The sequence below is a fragment of the Apis florea genome, unplaced genomic scaffold (genome assembly GCF_048593485.1).
Source record: "Apis florea isolate Af1SG1 unplaced genomic scaffold, ASM4859348v1 contig_3367_pilon, whole genome shotgun sequence".
Lineage (NCBI taxonomy): Eukaryota > Metazoa > Arthropoda > Insecta > Hymenoptera > Apidae > Apis > Apis florea.
Genome location: NW_028256746.1, coordinates 6017501 through 6036659, shown reverse-complemented (window position 1 = coordinate 6036659; position 19159 = coordinate 6017501). Strand labels below are relative to the sequence as shown.

General features: G+C 41.5%; 1 protein-coding gene across 5 annotated transcripts in view; it reads right to left on the bottom strand.

Annotated features, from left to right (window-relative positions):
* Positions 1-3613: 3613 nt before the first annotated feature.
* Positions 3614-19159, bottom strand: part of sm (heterogeneous nuclear ribonucleoprotein L) — a 143929-nt gene continuing 128383 nt past the window's right edge. For 2 of the 5 annotated variants that reach the window (XM_086912138.1, XM_086912139.1), the window contains exons 7-12: positions 18344-18594; positions 8565-8657; positions 6481-6779; positions 5613-5836; positions 4549-4808; positions 3614-4198 (exon numbers count right to left, since the gene is read on the bottom strand). In XM_086912138.1, coding sequence (XP_086768264.1) covers positions 4059-4198; positions 4549-4808; positions 5613-5836; positions 6481-6779; positions 8565-8657; positions 18344-18563 — 1236 coding nt within the window. In that variant the 5' untranslated portion in view covers positions 18564-18594 and the 3' untranslated portion in view covers positions 3614-4058. The remainder of the gene's footprint in view (positions 4199-4548; positions 4809-5612; positions 5837-6480; positions 6780-8564; positions 8658-18343; positions 18595-19159) is intronic. The other 3 variants (XM_086912135.1, XM_086912136.1, XM_086912137.1) reach the window with 2 other exon arrangements.

Genomic DNA, 19159 nt, shown 5'->3' with positions numbered 1-19159 from the left:
TTATACTCTTCTCTATTTATCTCAGCAATCAACAAGGATCCTCCCGCTTTTGAGTACTGAGCCCCTTAGAACGATGTACAACTTATCCTCTAGTTGTATTGTAACAAATATTGCCTCGAATATAAACACTTTTTTTTGTCACCTTAATCCCCTTATATAAGTTTATAATTTTCGTTATTATTATTATTATTATTTTTTTTTTTTTTTTGTTTGCGTAAGTTAGGTCTCTCTCTCACGATCAATGGACAAAAATGGCGGATTATTCTTATTTCTCTTTCTCTCTATCTCTCTCGCTCTCTCGCTCTCTCTCATGCATCCTTTAAAAAAAGGGGTAACCAACAAGACTTAGCTCCCCCCCCCTTCTTTTTTCCCTTACTTGTTTGTATTTTGTTTCGTTCCTTATTATCTTACGTTACGTATGGCCGAGTCAAGTCTCTATTAATTTCTCTTTTTTTTTTTTTTTTTTCCTTTTTACAATTTATTTAGAGTAATCATTTGGTTCGCTTCAAAAACACAACTTATTAACCTTTATACTTTTTTTTATTATTATTATTATTATTATTATTTTTTTTACTTTAACCTTACGCTTTTTTTCGCATTTTTTTATTCACTTTTTTTTTTTTTTGTAATCTTATTTCTTAAATCGGAGATCTAAAACCTTTCTTATAAAAACGTCCCCCGGCCCGACAAAATATTGCCGTGGGACCACTAATATATTGTGTGTCGTCGACTTCATTGTCTTCATATAAAATTCAATTCACAGTCCGCGATCTGATCAATAGTGTACGAGCGCTTTCAAGAGAATATAACCCTTCGATCGCATGTTTGGTTCTTTCTCTCTCTCTCTCTCTCTCTCTCTCTCTCTCTCTCTCTCTCTCTCTCTCTCTTTCTCTCGTTTCTCCAATTCTCCCTTTCTCCATTTCTCGTTTCTCCAATCCGTTCATTCTCTCAATGCACGCGTATATCGAATCGTCGTCGCAACCTGAACACTACAGCTCGAAGGGGGATTTTTCGCTCTTTTTTCTCTATGTATTCCTCCTCCTGTATTTCCCCCATTCCGTATTCTTACATTTCATCGAAGAAGCAAGATTGCAGTCAACGATTTCTTTTTTTCATCTTTTCGATCGATCGAAACACCAACAATCGAGACGATCACTGTATCTGCATCACTTTCTTTCTTCTCCCCTTTTTTGCTCCCTCGCATCTTTTCATCCTCCTCCGCTCAATCGTTTCTCTTCTCTCCAAAATCGAGACTCGCGAGAAGCTTCCTCGTGCGACGCGAAAAAGAAGAAGCGACTCTATTCGAGACGGTTATTTATACGGTTCTTTTTTTTATTTTTTTATTTATTTTTTCTCTTAACTGTCGAAACAGTTTCCGCCGGTCACCGAAAGTATCCGATATTCAACGTGCAAAAACAAATGCAATCTTTTCTCAAATCTTGATTACCTACAAAGAATCTTCCTTCTCTCTCTCTCTCTCTCTCTCTCTCTCTCTCTCTCTCTCTCTCTCTCTCTTTCCTTCTTTCATTCACTCATTCATTCTTTCTCTCACTCTCTCCCTCTCTTTCTCTCTGCGAGCACAATTCCAAGCGTTGTAAATAAAATCTGAACAATGTGAAAACATAAATAGATATTCGAAGCGCATGTATGGCTATCAATATATAATATATATACACGTATAGAGTATATAAAACAACGACAGACAGAGCTATCAGAATCAGAAGAACAACGAGACTTTGCTTTTTTATCTTCTCTCTTTCCCATTTATTGTTAACATTATTGTTTTTCATATTTTCTCCTTTTCTCTCTCTCTCTCTCTCGTTTCTTGCTCCTCATAGCAAAAAGATTCTCGCGAGTCGGATGTATTTCATTATATATTTGTTTCCTTCTATTTTGTTCGTCGTGACGGAGTAGTTTATCTTGTTTTTCACAATATAGGCGGGCATACTCGCGTGCACGATTGATCCAGATCCCCATGAACACTCTCAGATAATTGTATCCAATGTTGTATCTTTTATAATGGTCGATGAGGAACCTCCGATTTATTGGATCCCATGAGAAATGGTCAACGAGGAACGCGGTGGTGCACTCGGCTTCGAGATCGTGGAGGTGTCTTTTTTTCGTTTGCTTCTTCCTTTTTCATTGTTTCTCTCTTTCTTCCTCTCTCTCTCTCTCTTTCTTATTCCCCGGTTTAAAAAATGTGCACGTAAAAGAGACGTGGTAGCTCGAACGCGTGCCACGGAAACGAACAATGGTGGTGATGGTTTGCCGCTGTGCGATACGTTACACGCGTTGGATCAACGTAGAAGCAACTGTTCTGTGTTCTGGTCTGCCAGTTTCGCGAGGAATCGTCGATTTTTCGATTTTATTCATTCATTTCTTTTTTATATATATATATATATATTTTTTTTTCCCCCCCTCTTTAAACACTTTTTTCAAATATTTCGACAAAGAGTGAAGTCGATACACGACGACAATTGCTCGTGAAAAGGTATTGGTCTCGTTTCCCCAGCCCCTTGATATGTAATCTGCGCCCACCATGGCCAGCCTCTTTTTATCAGACTTTCTCCCGAAATCTCTCTCTCTCTCTCTCTCTCTCTCTCTCTCTCTCTCTCTCTCTCTCTCTCTCTCTCTCTCTCTCTCTCCTCTCTCCTCTCTATACATATATATATATATAGACACACACACACACACACACACACACACACACACACACACACACACACACACACACACACACACACACACACAAAAGACAATTTCTCACGATCGATCCTCGCGTCTAACAGAAATAAACAAGCTTCCACGAAGGTTACGAATCGAATCCTCGCATAAATATTCGCTCGCATTCCTCGTCGTTCCTCGCACGAAGGAAGAACGGTTCACCGTTGCTCCGTGTTTTCTTCGTCGAAGCGAATTCTAACGCTCGAGGATTCGTTGTTAATACTGACACACTCTACTACACGCAACGGGATCTCCGCAGTACGGACTAAGCACGTATACCCGGACCTCGCCGAAAGCAACGCAAGGAGGAAAGAAGAAACGAAACGGGGGATGATGAGATCGAAACGAGCGGTGAAAGAGAGGAAAAAAATGAAGATGAAAAGAAAAGAAGCGAAGAACGAAAAACAGTACACAGAAGAAGAAGAAGAAGAAGAAGAAGAAGAAGGAAGAGTGCGTAGTAGTACGTACGGTGATACGGAGAGAGAGGGCAAAAAGCAAAGGAGAGATAAAAAGGAAAATAAGTAGAGAGCGCAGACATCGATGCCCCTCGATGCCTCGCCTTTTATATAGACTCTTTCGTTTCGATCCAGCCGATGCGGACGATCCTCGATGACCTTCGTGTAGCTCGCTCGTGCCGTTCCGCGTTCCACCCTGTCGACGACGACGAGATCCCGCCGACGCCGCGGGATCGCATTTCCCAGCGAGGAAACTCTCACTCGATTTACTCATTTAGTCCTTCTCGAGGCCGAGCTGCTCCGGCCCGCTGCTGACGCCTCGAACGGAAACCTCGAATGGATTCTTGTTCCAGCGACCAGCGTCTGATCTTTGCCAGATTGGTCACCACGCGGCGAGGAGGAGATAGTGACGGTAGTAGTAATAATAAAAGATATTCAGTAGCAGCAGTAGAATATGAATATTCGAGGACAAGCGCGTGGCGTATACGCACATACATACACACACACACATACATACATACATATATATATATGCATATACATACGTGTATACGTATATATATATATACATATATATTTTTTTCTTTTTTCCGTGTTTGCCTCGTCCGGCGAATAGGCCCGCTGCTCTTCTCATCAGTACGGCCAGAACGTAGGCAACGGAGGCGGTGGTGGCGGCGGCACGGTAGGATAGAGAGTTGGAGTGGCGATCAGAACGCAGGTGGGCGGCAAGGGAGGCGGCACGGGCGGCGGTAAGACCGGGGAGAGTGTAATCGCTGCGGCTGGGTGCAGGGCCGTGCCCGTCGGGGCACACAACGGGTGCAGGGCGAGAGAGGGACGCTGGCGCTGACGCTGACGCTGCTGGCCCTGGACCTCGCCGTTCTATTCCGAGTCCTGCTGCATTTTGACGTGGCCATTACCGGCGGAATTGCTCGACGTGCTGCCGCTGCTGGGCGGGAAACTCGTTGGTATGGTGCGCGACGACGAGAAGCACAGTTTCATGATGTACGGGAATTTGCCATCTGGAAAAGAAGAGGGGGAGGACCGGGGATATAATCAGATCGGCCTTCTCGTTTCATAGATAAGTTAAGCGATTAAGTTCGCGTCTCGTGTGCAGCGTTTACACGTTTCGAAAAGAGAAATTGACGGGAAATATCGATGCTACGTCTCCAAAGAAAGTTCAATAATCGTTCGTCATATCGTGCGAGAGTTAACAAACTCGAAGATTTAATTAGTTATAATTCTGAAAATTTCAATTCTCTCACGAGCGTCGGCAATAATTTACTAACGCGTGTGAAGAGGATTATTTTGGGAAGCAGAAGGATTGAATGATTAATTTTCGACGGAAGGAAATTTGTGTGTGGATACTCACTGCTGTTTTCCAATGCTGTGTGATTGCATTCCATGATGGCAGCTACCGCGATTCCGACGCTGCTGAACTCGATGAGGCCGGACGACGATCGTTCCGATTTAAGGGGGAACAGTTTGACCGTCGTAGGCGCCTCGATACCGCGTTCCACGAACACACGATGCACGGTCTCCTCGGTTAAATCCGGGGGCGTGTTGAAAAAGTGGACTATCTTCGAGGGTGGTTGTATTCTATTTTTATTGGCCATCGCTGGATTTAGGAACCTGAAATCGAGGAAACAACGAATTGACCCTTCGATTAAACCAGTCAACAAATTCGTTTATCGCGAGTTTCAATAAATCTTCGCCGTTCCATCCGATTATTTAATTAGCGCGCGGCGAATTAAAATGCAAACCGCATCACACGTATTAATATTACGCACGCGAAAACAAAGTATACTGTGTGTCGCGTGGCTTAAAACAAGAATGTCGGTGAATTTGAATTTCCATCGAATCGATTTACGTGTTTCGAGTACAAAATTCCAACACTTCGAAATTCATCTCTTCGTGATTAATTCGTTCGCAATAAGTACGTGTAATCGATGGACAGAGAGAGAGAGAGAGAAGAAAAATGGCCGCAAACAAGAGATCTAAAATCTAAAATCTTCAGCCGCGATTAAATTCTCATCAAATAAATATTAAACCCGTCCGAGAAGTGGAGCTCGAAATCTCCGGAAGTAGGAGCGTCGTTAATTGCGCTCCGTTGTTCCGTTTCCACAAGAAACGTGTTCGTCAATGCGAAACGTTCGTTCTCCAGTTCTTTGGATACCATAAAATCTCTCTTTCTCTCTCTCGTTAACGTTCATTCATCAGCGTCGAGATTTCCAATTGATTTCGGATCATCGACGATCGATTCGAGAGAATCAATTTGATCGGAAGAACAAATACAAATTTTTCGTTCAACGATCGAATTTATAGAATTAAGTGGAAAACAATGATGAACGAGAAGCACATCGAGTTACGAAAGGTAACAAGCGGAATAATGGAATCGAGGGAATTTTAAGATAGATAGATTGTTCGATCTCGTACCTGTTATTCTTGCTTCCTGTGAAATCTTTGAAGCTCGCTGTCTTGTCGGGCAGAATGTAGGGATTGGTGACGTCCGAAAGGAAAGCCTGCTTCGAGAAACCGAGCTGCAACCTTCCGTCTGTACCGATCGTCACGTTGTTCAGATTCTGTAGGCAACGTTCCACGGCTATGCTGTCGCCCATCTGGATCATTGCGCAGCCCTCTTTCGTCTTCAAAAACTTCACCTGTTGTGCAATCATCGACGCATTTTTGTTCATCGAACCTTCGGTTCAGAATTGTTGAAGAGGATCAATCGGAGGAGAGGGTAATTCTCGCTTCATCTTTTCCAAAAAAAATTTTTACATCAACGTTATTTCGCACGACGACAAGATTCGAATCTAAAATCTCTTCCTCCGCTTAGAAAGAGAGAAATTGAATAGCTTATATCATCGATTCGTGTCGTCGTTTCTTTATCTCCTTATCCCATCCTCCAACTTCGTCAAATTTTCATACTTTTCTTTGTGCTACGGTCAAAATGTAATTAACGTTAATTAACGAGATTCAAATTGGAATTTAATTTATTCAGATCTCCCTGTTACCAAATTCGAGTCGTCAGAATAATCACATCGCCATCAATTTGTCCTTTCTTCTTCCTCATCATCAAACTTTCATACCACTTTCTTTGCACCCCCCATATCGAATCAAGATATTATAATCGACATTAATCCACATATACATCCCCTTCTTTTCACCCAGACAAGAAATTCAACAGGGAAACACGGACGCTCGTTTGGCAAATTCCCTATCAAAAACAACCCCTAACAAATTTCACCCAGCGGTCTTTATCCAACCACAGTGAACAGTAATGGAAAACCACCTTCGTACGTACCTTCGTGACATTTCCATACAGGCAGAACAAGTTGAACAGTTTGTCCGTGTTGACTTTATCCGGTTGCAGCCCGTAGACCATCATCACGGATCCCTGCGTGCTCGAAGGTGGCGTCTGGCCCAAGGTGGGCACGTAACCGGGTCGAGGTGGCGTGGGATGTAATGGTTCTCGACCGCTGAAATCGCTCTTAATACCGTAACGCTCGACGTACGGCTCCGCATACGTCGCTGGTCCATTGAAATTCTCCTCGTAACGATCGTGACCGGCACCAGGTGGGAAAGTTACCTGTGGCGTGGATCCTGCGAACAAAAGCAATCGAGATGTGGAGGCGTGTGCGAGGCGAGTCCATGTGTCTAACTCTCTCTCCCTCTCCCTCTCTCTCTCTCTCTCTCTCTCTCTCTCTCTCTCTCTCTCTCTCTCGATGATTTCAACCTCGTGTAATATCGAGCGTGTGATCTAGCAACGCGTTCCATGTTCCAATGGTTATACGCTAATTATGGAAATCGAGCGACTGTTGCGTCCCTATTAATCACGAGGGGCGAGAGGAAATATTAATTATTCCCGCTGAATGGTCGTTTAACGCGTCGACGAATGAACGAGGGGAATATGGGTTTTTTTAAATCAGCTTCGAATCGTTTAGACACGCGTTTCTCGAGTCGAGCAGCGAATTTTGATTTTTTTCTTCTTTTTTTTATTTGGTCACTATTCGATGATATAATCGGCGGATATGGCTGATTTTGTTGGAAGGTGGGTTTATATTTTATTTGCTAATTATTCGAAAAAAAGGTGTAACGATTTTATAAAAATAGTTAGGTAGGTAGGAGAAGAAAGCAACAACGCAAAAAGTTACGATTATGATAAATTTTTCTTTCAGGTACAACGGAAGGTAATATTTCATTTTATTTTTCTCTGAAGCAACAACTGATGATACGATAGGTAGAATTATGATCTAATCACCGACTGAGAATTGCTCTCCAAGTTCCACATTGATTCTTTGAACGTCGATCCAGTTTTTCTTCAGTCGGTCGAACTTTCTTCAACTTCAGAATTTTATCCGTTCTTTATTTAATGTCCACCGACGAGTCGTTATTTCCGCAAGAAGAGATCTCTCACTTCTGCACTTATTTTCCAAATTTTTTTCTTTATACGGGGAGGGGACAAATTTTGTATTGATGTATAAGATACGTTCGTATATTAATCAAATGTGCTTAACAATTCCACAATTCGATTTAAATAATACGATTCTACGAAGCGAATTAATCATTGAACACGAGTATTTCTCGTTATCGAAGCTTCTCGGATCCCATTCTTCAAACGGACACCGCGATTCCTCAGATTGAGTTACGTCCACGATTATATAGTTTTCGATAGCTCGATCGCGACATAACTCGGCTTACAATTACAATCATCGATTTTCTGTCAAAATTCCTGCGCTCTGCTACCTTCAATCACGACTCGCCGTAATAATTTTCCGTAGGAAACCGTAACGGAAACCTGCCTCTCCGCTATCTCCCCGCTATAAATCATGCAATTTGCGCTCAAACGTGATAATTTTCACCACGCGCCGTTCGAAACGATCAACAAACAACATTCGAAAATTTCGCCCGAAATCGTTCCATTTATTCCGTTCTTTCAATTCTTTCGAAAAGCAACGAACGCGAGAAGCAAAAAAAAAAAAAAAAAAAAAAAAGAAAAAGAAAAAAAAATAACAAAATATAATTCAACTATCACGATAAAACTATCAACGTCCGGGGAATGTGTTTCGGGAAAAATATCCTGTTACGACACATTTTTTCTGGCCTAATAATTCCGGTAACGAACTATTCACTCGAACTCGTCCCCCGCCCGTAAAATGAGAATCCACAGTTCGAAAACTTCTATCACGGATCACTACTGCTATACAATTACGCGGATTCAGCCGTTTTCCGCGCGTTTCCCTCCCCGGGGAAAAGTATCGAACGCCGACCTCGTTCGATGGCCCGTCCGTTTTCTCAATTAGTTCGCTTAATTTGACTATCAAAGAGAGAAACGAGGGGTGAGGAGGGGGCCGGTTGGGGGCGTGAGCCGGGGCGAGGCACACTTACCGTATGGCTGTGGCGCGGCGCCGTATCTGGGTTCCGCCAAAAGGGGAGCCGGCCTTCCATTTCCTGTCGCGTCGTTTTTGTGCGCGCTCGATCCTGCAAAAGAGAAAAAAGAAAAAGGCCATCTCAATTATACTATCCATTTATCGATCGGGGAGCGAGCGAAACTTTTCTTCTTCTGATCGATAGTCGGTCATCTTCTTCGTTCTTTTTTTTTTTTTTTTTTTTTCCCCTCCTCTTCCTCGGTTTCCATTTAGAAATCGGGAAGCAGCAAGTATCGGGAGGAACCCCCGTTATTTTATCCCGGTGTGTGTCGGAGGCGCAATTTGTTTCGCCGAACGAAATTGCGCGAAATTCAATCTACGAATTGAATCGGTTTTCCTCTCGATTGGCGGCCAACCGTGGAACGAATCCTGAATAAGTTAGCAAAGCTAAACAGACGGGCGACGGTGGCCGTGGATTAATCAATTCCCGGGCGGATTCCCTCTCCGGAGGAGAGGGATGTCAGAAATTCGGCGAAACAAGCACAACTGTGCACAAGTCACCGTGTCAAATCACACGGTGTCAACCTCACTCCCCTTCCGGGGAGAACTTGGTTGGCTGCGACCGATCCTCGGATAATTCAAAGATATACCCACGGAGGGAGGACGACGCGCGAGATTTTGACAGTTTGGGGGCAGATTTACCGATTAGCGTTGGGTTAGGTTATGGGGGAGAGCTCTCATGGGAGGGGATAGAACACGGCCGCAAAGGATTAGAACGAAACTCTGATTCTTCTGATAGGTCAGGATGATAGGATGGATCGAAAAATTTCAACTAACTCGAGGCCTTGCTCCTCGAGGATTTAAAGGGAGCGTTCCTGGTCTCCGTGGACGTAGTTGCAGCTTGGTGGTTGGGAAAGTTTGAGAGGGAGGGGATGAACGAATCTCCTTTACCACGAGGCCTGTTCAATTCTTGCTATACCGGTCAAATTAATAGGAGATTTTTAAATATATATACATATAACGTTGGTATAAATAGCGCGAGTAAATGTCATTATGAAGTTGAATCGATCAACAATTTGCTTTTCGAAAAAAATCTTCAATTTAAAATATCGCCTCGATGGAATTAGACTTTTTTTTTTTTTTATTTCAGCGCGAAAATATTGCTTCGATCGACTTAATCAATTTAACTTCCCCGCGCTGTTTCAAAAAGCGTTCTTTCGAAGAGTTAAAAAAAAAATCGTTTAAATAATAAATCAAAAGCATCATCATCTCCTCAAACATATTCTCTTCACGTTTCGCACAATAATAAAATAAACGGCAGCATTGTATAATACGCGATATAAACATTAACGTGCCCATTAATCTCGAAATCAAGAATTAATGATATTCATAAAATTCCAACCGATTTATCATCCTCTCGATCGAGAACGAGTTTTCGAAAACGGCCCCGCTTCCGGCCTATACGCTTCGTTCTACCGTACGCGATTCCACACAGACAAGGGCCTTGTTTTCCTTCTTTGTTGCTTGTCGCCTCGAGATATAATCTCACCGCCTCTTCGCCGAAACCGAGCGTATACAATTGGTCTGTATTAAACCGCATTACGTACACTGTTTGGGGGTGTTGCACGCGTGGGTGTCGCGCACGCACACTGCATCGAGGGATGCACCCGCCCCCCCCCCTCTCCTATGAAACCTGTATATTGATTTCGAATATTCGATATCGCGTGCCGACACATCACCAATGTGAACACGGCCCGTCGAGGACGGCGCGTCTTCACCCGATGGATAGATCCATACGTTCGCTTATTTCGTTGGTTCGCGATGCAGGAGAAGGGGTAGTTAAATCGCGATTCTCTTCGACGATTTTTTCCAAGCGTGTTCGAAACGTGTTATTATAAACGATATCGATTAACGTGGCTGTTGAAATTAATTGGAGTGCAGGTGACGGAATCGTGCGCGAAGTTTTCTTAAGCGTAAGTACACGACGAGAATCGACTTCTGGTATCCGTTATCGAATATCGAGTATCGTTAGGCTCGTTCGAAAATTTTCTGTTCGAAGGGAAAAATGATTTTAAGATAATTCTCTTCTATGGAGTTGCATCTTAATTGAAGTTTCAGTTTATAAACAAATTTTTTTTTCTCGAAGGGGAATATAAGAGTAAGAAATTTTGTAGCACAATTGAATATAATTTTGATATCTTCCCTCGCGTAAAAGGTATATTGGAAATATAGGCTCGATCGAGGATGATTCGAGGAAATGTTGTATTCGTTTTTATATTTTTGCAAGATTAAAAAATTCTTCTTGAAATAAAAGATACTTTTCTTGAACAATGTCCCGGGGATGAGGCGAGTAGGGAGTAAGTACAAAAGAGGATTCGTATCAAAACACTCGACCGACTGTCTTGAGTCGTCGCGTCGCTCTTGTCTACAGATGTGTGGCGAGCAAGCAGACGTCTGGGAAACCAAGCAACGCTGTATGCTCTGATAAACGCGCGGTAACGTTTTAAACGTTTGGCACAAATTACAACGGAGCTTTGACGTTTTACTTTTCTCGCGAGTTTCATCATTGAATTACATCTTTTAATTAACACAAAGGAAGGAGATACGACCTCTGGCCGGATATGTACGTATGGTAATAATTGAATTACAATTTCAGCAATATTATAATTACGTATTTGCATAGAATACGCAAAATATTTGCGTCGTTACATAGATTAAATTCAAGGAATCGTGATCACGCGTGCCTTCGAGCACCGCTAGCCTGCCAACGATTTAATTCAATCGTTTAACACAAACCAAAACCATTGCAAACTCGGAGTCGATAAATTCGCGGCGTGTAAATTCCGTTCTCGATAACTTCCGTTCGGATAAAGTGGCCGATACATAATAACGGATCGAGGAATTACATAACCGAACGATTCGATTATCAAACTCGTGAAAACAAACGCTCACCTGCTGATGAACAAATAATCGAAGCAATGACGATGCGAGCTATTCGACCGACTGTTCCTTCCTTTCCCAGAAAGAGGAAGGTAGAAGAAAATTTTGGAGGACGATTCCGATGAATCACGCTCGTCGATCATTCGATTCCGCGAATACTCACTTGGTTGGGCCAAGTAAAACGGTTGAGATACGAGAGAATATCGAAGGAGGAGGGATCTGGATGGAGATTCCTCTCCTCCTTCCATCCGTCCACATTCGAACTTATCGTAGGAAAAATCGTAGGTCCCGATTTAAGCATTGCTACTACCCAGAGAATCTGCTACGTTACATGGATTCCGTGTCGTGACGGGCGTCGTATCGATCTGTTCTCCCCCGCACGAAAGTTTCGGCTGCAATCTTGCAGCGAAAAGACGCGGATAACTTTTGCCAGCAACTGTTGTGAAAGTTGCCCCGCTTATGCCTCGTACGATATAATCGACGCCTGACGTTTCGTTAAAAGAAAAAAGAGAGAGAGAGAAAGAGAAAGGAAGGAAAAAGGGTGTTTCGGATAATTTACGAGTCTCGAGAGTTAAGTTCATTAGGGTGGCTTAACTTGGTTTGCATGTTGGTAACTGGATGGAAGATTGAAAGTAGGATGAAGTTATATAATATATATAGGTTGAAGTTGAAACGAGTGATCCGACGGTTATGATGGATGATTTTACGAAGATCGAGGGTGTCGCAAAGTTTCCAAAACGATCGTTGATACGCGAATAATAGATAGATCGGGAGGAGGAGGAGGAGTAGTTGTGGTTATAGTTTAAACGGAATATGACGGTGTTAAATTCTTCGAATATCCATCGAATATCTTTGTCGAAACGAAGGATGGGAACGTAATTTTTCCCTTCCTCCTTTTTTCGCCCCGTTGAGAGAGAATCCGATATTACTTTTTTCATTAAAGCGAATTCTCTGTTCGTCTGTGCGTCGTGGAAGGAAGGAAGGGTGTAAAAAAATTTTGGGACGGCGAGATCTAGCGAGCGTGAGAGGGCGGGGATATTTTTAATAACGGGAGAAACATCGAAGCAAAATTTAGGCTGGCTCTGGTCTGGGAATGGATACATCCGGGTCATAGATATAGAAGCTTTTTACAAGTCCGTGAAACTCGATATTGGCACTTGTAGGTCTCGCGGAGATTGCGATTTTGGACATCCGTGTCCGACGGACAAAGTGTTCCTCTATTGCGCCGATCGACCACCTCTTCCCGACTTTCAATTGGGAACACGAGCTATTCGTGTCGCGCTAGATTTTCAAACGTGCTCTCGTAGCCTTTTCCCCCGCGTTTTTCCATTTCTGTGTAACGAAGAACGGGGCTGCGTTAAGCCGCGGTAATAATCCATCGTGAAGAATTGCGCGTCATTGCGTAGGCGTTGTGTTATTCTTATATAATGAAACGCGCGTTAAATACGTTATTTAAGCAGATTGATGCGATTGTACAAATTTAGCGACTGCTAACCGGCAACTATTATTAAATCTGTATATAATCCGGAATGCAAATTGTCAATTTTCGTCGATCTATTCTAATGAGTTGACGACAGAGGAGCGTTATGACAGAAGGAGGAGTTGCCGTGGAAGATGGCATCCATCAGCGTAAACGTCAACACGTTCCGCGACGTGATTCGACCATCCACCGTGAGACTAACGATCCATTACCCTCCATAACGTCGTGCCTTGTAACTTTATAAATTGCCCTACGCAAGTCCCTCTTCGAAGGACTATTATAATCGGATATTGGAACCGATGGCTTCTCGGATGGAAATCGACGAAATTTTGACACAGAATAACGAGCGCGTTACTTCGAAGAAGAGCTTAACGCTTAAGGAGGAGGGGAAAAAAAAAAAAAAAATCAATTGCTCTTTTTAAAACCGATTGAAATGAGATTGTATGGTAAATTGACTTGATTCTTGAGCTTTTAGAGAACAATTTTCTTCGTTGAGTATTAAACCTCGATTAATATTGGATGAGAATAAAAAAAAAAAAAAAAAAAACGATAGAATTTGAAAATGGAATTTTTTTCTTTTACGAAAGATTAAACGTATCTAATGAAAATTGAGTGGTCACGAAGAAAACTCTTGAAAGAAATTCAATTCACATCCAAGAATTGTAATTTACATTCGTATAACATAAAAATATGATAGCAAACAAGTTTTACATAAAACGAGAAAGAAAGAAAGAAAAAAAAAAAATTCATTCTCAAGTGCATCTGACCGATTCTCTCGAAAAACTCGTGCAAACACTGAAACACGAGTGCTTTTTTTCAACTGCTCGAGGGCGCAGTTTTTAAAGTTACAGTTCGTGACCCCGAAACTTGCCAGCTTCCAAAATTTTCAATCATCGAACGGGAACAAAAACGCGACTCGTACGACTCGAAGTGGACAGCCACGGTGCGACGCGTAATGAAAACGTTTCCCTCTTTTTTTCTTCTTTTCTTTTTTTTTTGCACCGAAACGACAATTACAAACGATCCAGTTGCGTGCAACGAGGGGCCGCGTCGCGTCACGACACGACACAAACGTCGTGTCGTTATCCCTTTGTTTCTTTTCGAGGCTGCACCATGAGTGCAATCTCTCTTCAAACGCGTTTCCATCGGACCAACAACAATTATGCGCCCTGTGTATCGACCTACAATGCTGACTGGCAACGCGCACCCCATAAAATTACCTCGGTGGAGGAGAACACCGACCACACGGATGGCTGTTAGCCCACCGCCAAAACCGTGAACGCAAGCTATAAACGGATTGGATGATCGTGAGTGATCGAGCGTATGCGGTTCCTGATTGCGTGCACGATGGTTTTGGTTAGTTATTCCTGGTCGATATCTTTTGCGAGGATAATAGAGGGAGAGAAAGAGAAGTGTCGAGTCTTCGTTTTTCAATCCTTGACGATATTTTTGACGTGACTTTTTCGTCGAACATTTAATAATAATAATAATAATAATAATCTTTTGATGATCGAGAAGATATTTTGAAGAATATCTGAAAGTTTATCGGAGAAAAACTGGAATGAGAATTTATTGTTATTGCTTCAATTTCAAATGAGAATAATTTTGTTCGAAAATTCTTCATCTCGTCGAGTATCCATCTCTGAAAATTTTTTCAAGTATTATATTTCATTATATTCCAGAGAAGGAATCGCAAATTGCAAAATGAGAAATCTGTGGTGTGGTTTTACGGATATTTCGTGGAGAAATTGTTAAAAGCGAAATGGATAGCTCCATTATCTATTTGCTCGAGAGAAATTAGTTAAGGCAAACCTGGATAGCAGGTTCTCGAGCTTGGAATTCGATTATTAGAGAGTTATGATGAATATCAAAAGTTGATTAATGTTGACGCTTAAGGATCAAGACAATGACAATAAATTTCATGCTTGGATTAATCGCATCGCCGGCGCTAAAACACCTTGCGCAAGATTAATAATGTTACTGAAATATACTTGTTTCTGTTATTACGGCCGCTATTTCGCTAGATGTTACGAAAATGTTTCATTTAGCCGCGAAAATTATCCCATATCTCCCGTTGTCCTCCGTTCCATTATGTCAATTTATTTACCACGAAGAAAATATAGTTACGCGGTATATTTTCACCGTGAAAACTAGATTACGCGACTCCATAAAATTATCAATATTTCATTTTCCTTCAAAACTATTATATTTGCAAATGTAATCATACGAGAACGACTCGTATTAGATTTTAGGGAAAAATGGAATATTTTTAAAATTCCCACTTTACACACCACTTCTTACTTTTTATTTTTCTTAATATTGCTCAAGAAACCAATAATTCGTTCAGTAAAGAACGATTATTTCACGAATAAGGAAAAATTCTAATGAATCGAGACCGATTTTTCTTTCTTTTGCATGCTCCATCGCAACGATCGTTGAAACGAATTCAATCCAATTGCACGATTATTACACGGTTTTCCTTCTCCGATATATAACGCGCGCTTAAATAAAGCCGAGAGAGAGAGAGAGAGAGAAAAAAATCATCACGAGGCTAGAATGAAAATAATTAAGCTCGAAACAATTTAAATTTCCTCCAGGCTACTACCACCACCTTCTTCCTCCTCCCTTCTGAATAAACACGGGGAACATCGTCCCACGCTCGGGACGAAGCGCGATAAAAGTTGCGATTACGCGAATGGGGGATGAGTTATCGCGTCCACCAGTCTTGCAGAGTTTGTGGCGGGCGAAAATTGGGGCCGCTTCTCTTAACACATCTTGGAGTTTAATGCATTCGTAATTGGCCCACTGTGCTGTTCAGCCAATTTATCAACGTTGAGCCCAACGGTATTCGCATCATTGAGAAGAATCCCCGCGACGAGCGTGATAATCGTAAAGTAACGGCTCGTCACCGGTTTTTCGAGGTGGCTGTGCATAAGTTTTCCGTTCCCGGGTAAAGAGAAAGGGGGAGCAACAGGTTCAAACGAAGGGGAACGGAATTTCTGGTTCTAGAGTGATGTTTCAGAGGGAATGTTTAATTTCGACGGCATTCAAAGGAACGTAAGAGCATCTTAGCAAGATAAAAATGTTCGCGCGGGTTTTTCTCGATGGTTTAGGAGTTTCTTTCTTTTTTTTTTTTTTTTTTTTTTATTGGAAAACAAGTTTATGCACGACACGTGTATGTTAATTTTAATCCTCTGTATTGTTACTTCTATTTTATTTTACACTTTACAACGCCAATGTCGCTGAATAAGTAATATTGATGAATATTAGAACAGAAAATGTGCTTGTTTTCCATTGGATCTCTCTAATACAATTCTTTTTTTTCAGATGACGAGGTACTTACTAGCAGTGGTTAGATCTATATTGGGATTATAAGGAGGAAGATATACAAGTGTCTTGGAAATTTTCGACGTTAATGATTCTTTAACAAGAGTGCGATACGATAAATTTGAACGAAATAAACAAAAACAAAGAAACGCAAGAAGGCTCGTTCAAGAAAATGACGAGAATAACTTTATCTCTACTATCAAGTGCAAATATACATTCACTATCGAGGCGCAATTGTATCTTTCGTATCATCCTAAAAAAAAGAAAAAAAAAGGCAAGAAATTCATTTCCAATAATTATTCTGGGAATCGAAATCAGTTGGAGAAAGGACTTATAAATGCGATGCGAAATATCGAGTATGGACTCGTTCGAGGAAAGGTGAAAGGTCGAGCGATGAAAACTTTGTTTTATCTGTTTTATCTCTGATGAATCACACGCCTCCAATAATTAAACGTGTACAAGTAACGAATTCACTTTACGCAATAAAATTTCGAGAAGACGGAAAAAAAAAAAAAAAGAGGAAGAAAAAAAAATACGCTTTTAATGATGGTCAGTGATATTTATAGAATCTGGAAACGATCCCTGGATGAATCGTTCGTATAACGGCGAGCAATTAGAAATGCAATACGCTTCGTTTCGAATAATCCTTTACACAATGTGACCAATCGTGACGTAGCCACGTTAATTAATAACCACGTATGTACGAACGTATGTTCACGGTATCGTGCATTGCACTATCACATTCATCTTCTCTCAATCCGTCCGTTCTCTCTTTGTGCCTGTTATCCAAGCATCTCTACTTATGGTCTTCGCGCTTTGACTGATTATTGGACGTTCACCGGCATTCCAATCGCGTTACCATCACTGCGCAACGCGATCTTTCTCTCGAATATTCTCGATTTTTCTCGATCGAGATTAAATAAACGAGGAAATTTTGTTACGTACGAAAAAAAAAAAAAAAAACAAAAAACAAAAAAATAGTTTCGTAGCCAGACGTTTCAGAATATAATATATAAATATCATCGTCGTTGGATCGGAGACGACAAGTGCACAGGAGAGAGAAAGAGAGAGAAAGAGATAGCAATTCCCCAGGGACCTTTAAAAAAGCTCGAACAGGATCGAACTTTCTTAATCCCGAGTTTTTAATCGTGCTTCGGCCATCGCTCTTGCAAACAAACTGACGCGCCATCGATCACCGTGTAAAAAAACCGGTGATCAGTTCCGGCGATGCTTATCGAGCACGATATATACGATATATCTGTGTATGCAACACAGAGGCAGAAGGACGTTTTCTCTTCCTTCCTTCCTCCCTCCCTCCCGTTTCACTGCCGGTTATTATCGATCGATCGCGAAAAATCCCTGTCCAGACTCGAAACGTCACGCGCTCCACCATTCCGTAACTTTTCCTCCATTTCCAACCATTGCTTCCCACCCGCGCGCTATTGTTCGCATCGTTGACTCCCTTGAAACGGGGCGAAAAAAAGAGTGGGCAGCGTGTAGCATTTCTCGCGTGGTTAATTTTTTCGAATCGGTTTGAAAAAAAAGAAAGAAAGAAAGGAAAAAGAAAGAAATATCGGACGTTCGAAATCTATTATTCGCGATAAATATTCGAATTCGGGTGAACTCTCCCGTTTAATCCTTCCGGTGATGGTCGACCTTTCTTCTCCACGATCGACTTAAAAAACCCCGATAAATCCCGGACTGCTTTCCCGTGTCTGCGGTATTCGCGCATCGGTATTCTCGGTGGTCACCCACTCTCAGATTAGAGCGAATCGACTCCAACTCTTTCGTCCAAGTACGCGAAACATCGAAAACAAGCTTCGCTCGGGTGAAAACGAAGGAAAGGATTTAAATTTAAATCTCTTGTTCTCGCGAACAGAGGATGGATGGTACATATATAGAATTCGGGAAGAGAAGAGAGAAATATATATATATATATATATATAGAGAGAGAGAGAGAGAGAGAGAAAGAGAGAAAGGTATAAGAAAAAAAAAACTGTCCTGGTAAACTGGTTTTTATGAACAGACACTGGTTTTATGAACTGACTTACCGTGATCAACCCCGCGTGTGTTCTCTCGATCACCCCGATCCGTCCGACTCCGAACTCTAGATAGAACGGACGATTTGATGTCCGCGTTCTCACAGAGACCGATGACTATCACTCTCACTCTTCGCAGACAGTAGTAGGGGGAGAGGGTGTAAGAGCCGTAGACCTGCCTAAGCCCCACATTCTCACCGGGCCCTGACTCGGTTCCACGTGAATCCATCATCACCGTCAAGTGAACAACGAGTAGGCTGCATCTGCACACAGACAAACATTCCAACATAACAACCCCCATGTTCTCATGTGTTTCCACAATTCCACATTCGGATTCTCCTTCCGCTCGATTGTCGCACGATTATTATTCGGTATATATATATATATATATTTTTTTTTTCGATTACTTGTATTTTATATATATATATTTTTTTGTTTTTTTTTTTGTATATATATATTGGTTTGTTTTTGTATATGGTATGTTTTTTTTTTTTCCTGCGACAACATCGTTTCGGGCCTCTCCGGTCATCCCGTGTTGCAATTACACGATTATTACACTTTCGTAAGTATTTTGTATACATGTACATATACATATAGGTATATATATATATTTTTTTTTTATACTGTTAATATACTTTTTGTTGTTGTTGATGTTGTTGTTGTTACTGTTGTTGTTTTCTGTTCTGTCTCGAAATCCGTCTGCGTAACGGGGGCACGTATTATACGTCTATACATGTGTGTCTTTTCCTTTCTTTCTGCGGGTTAGTTTTATATTATAATTATATATATACATATATGTATATATATATATATATATATATATATAAA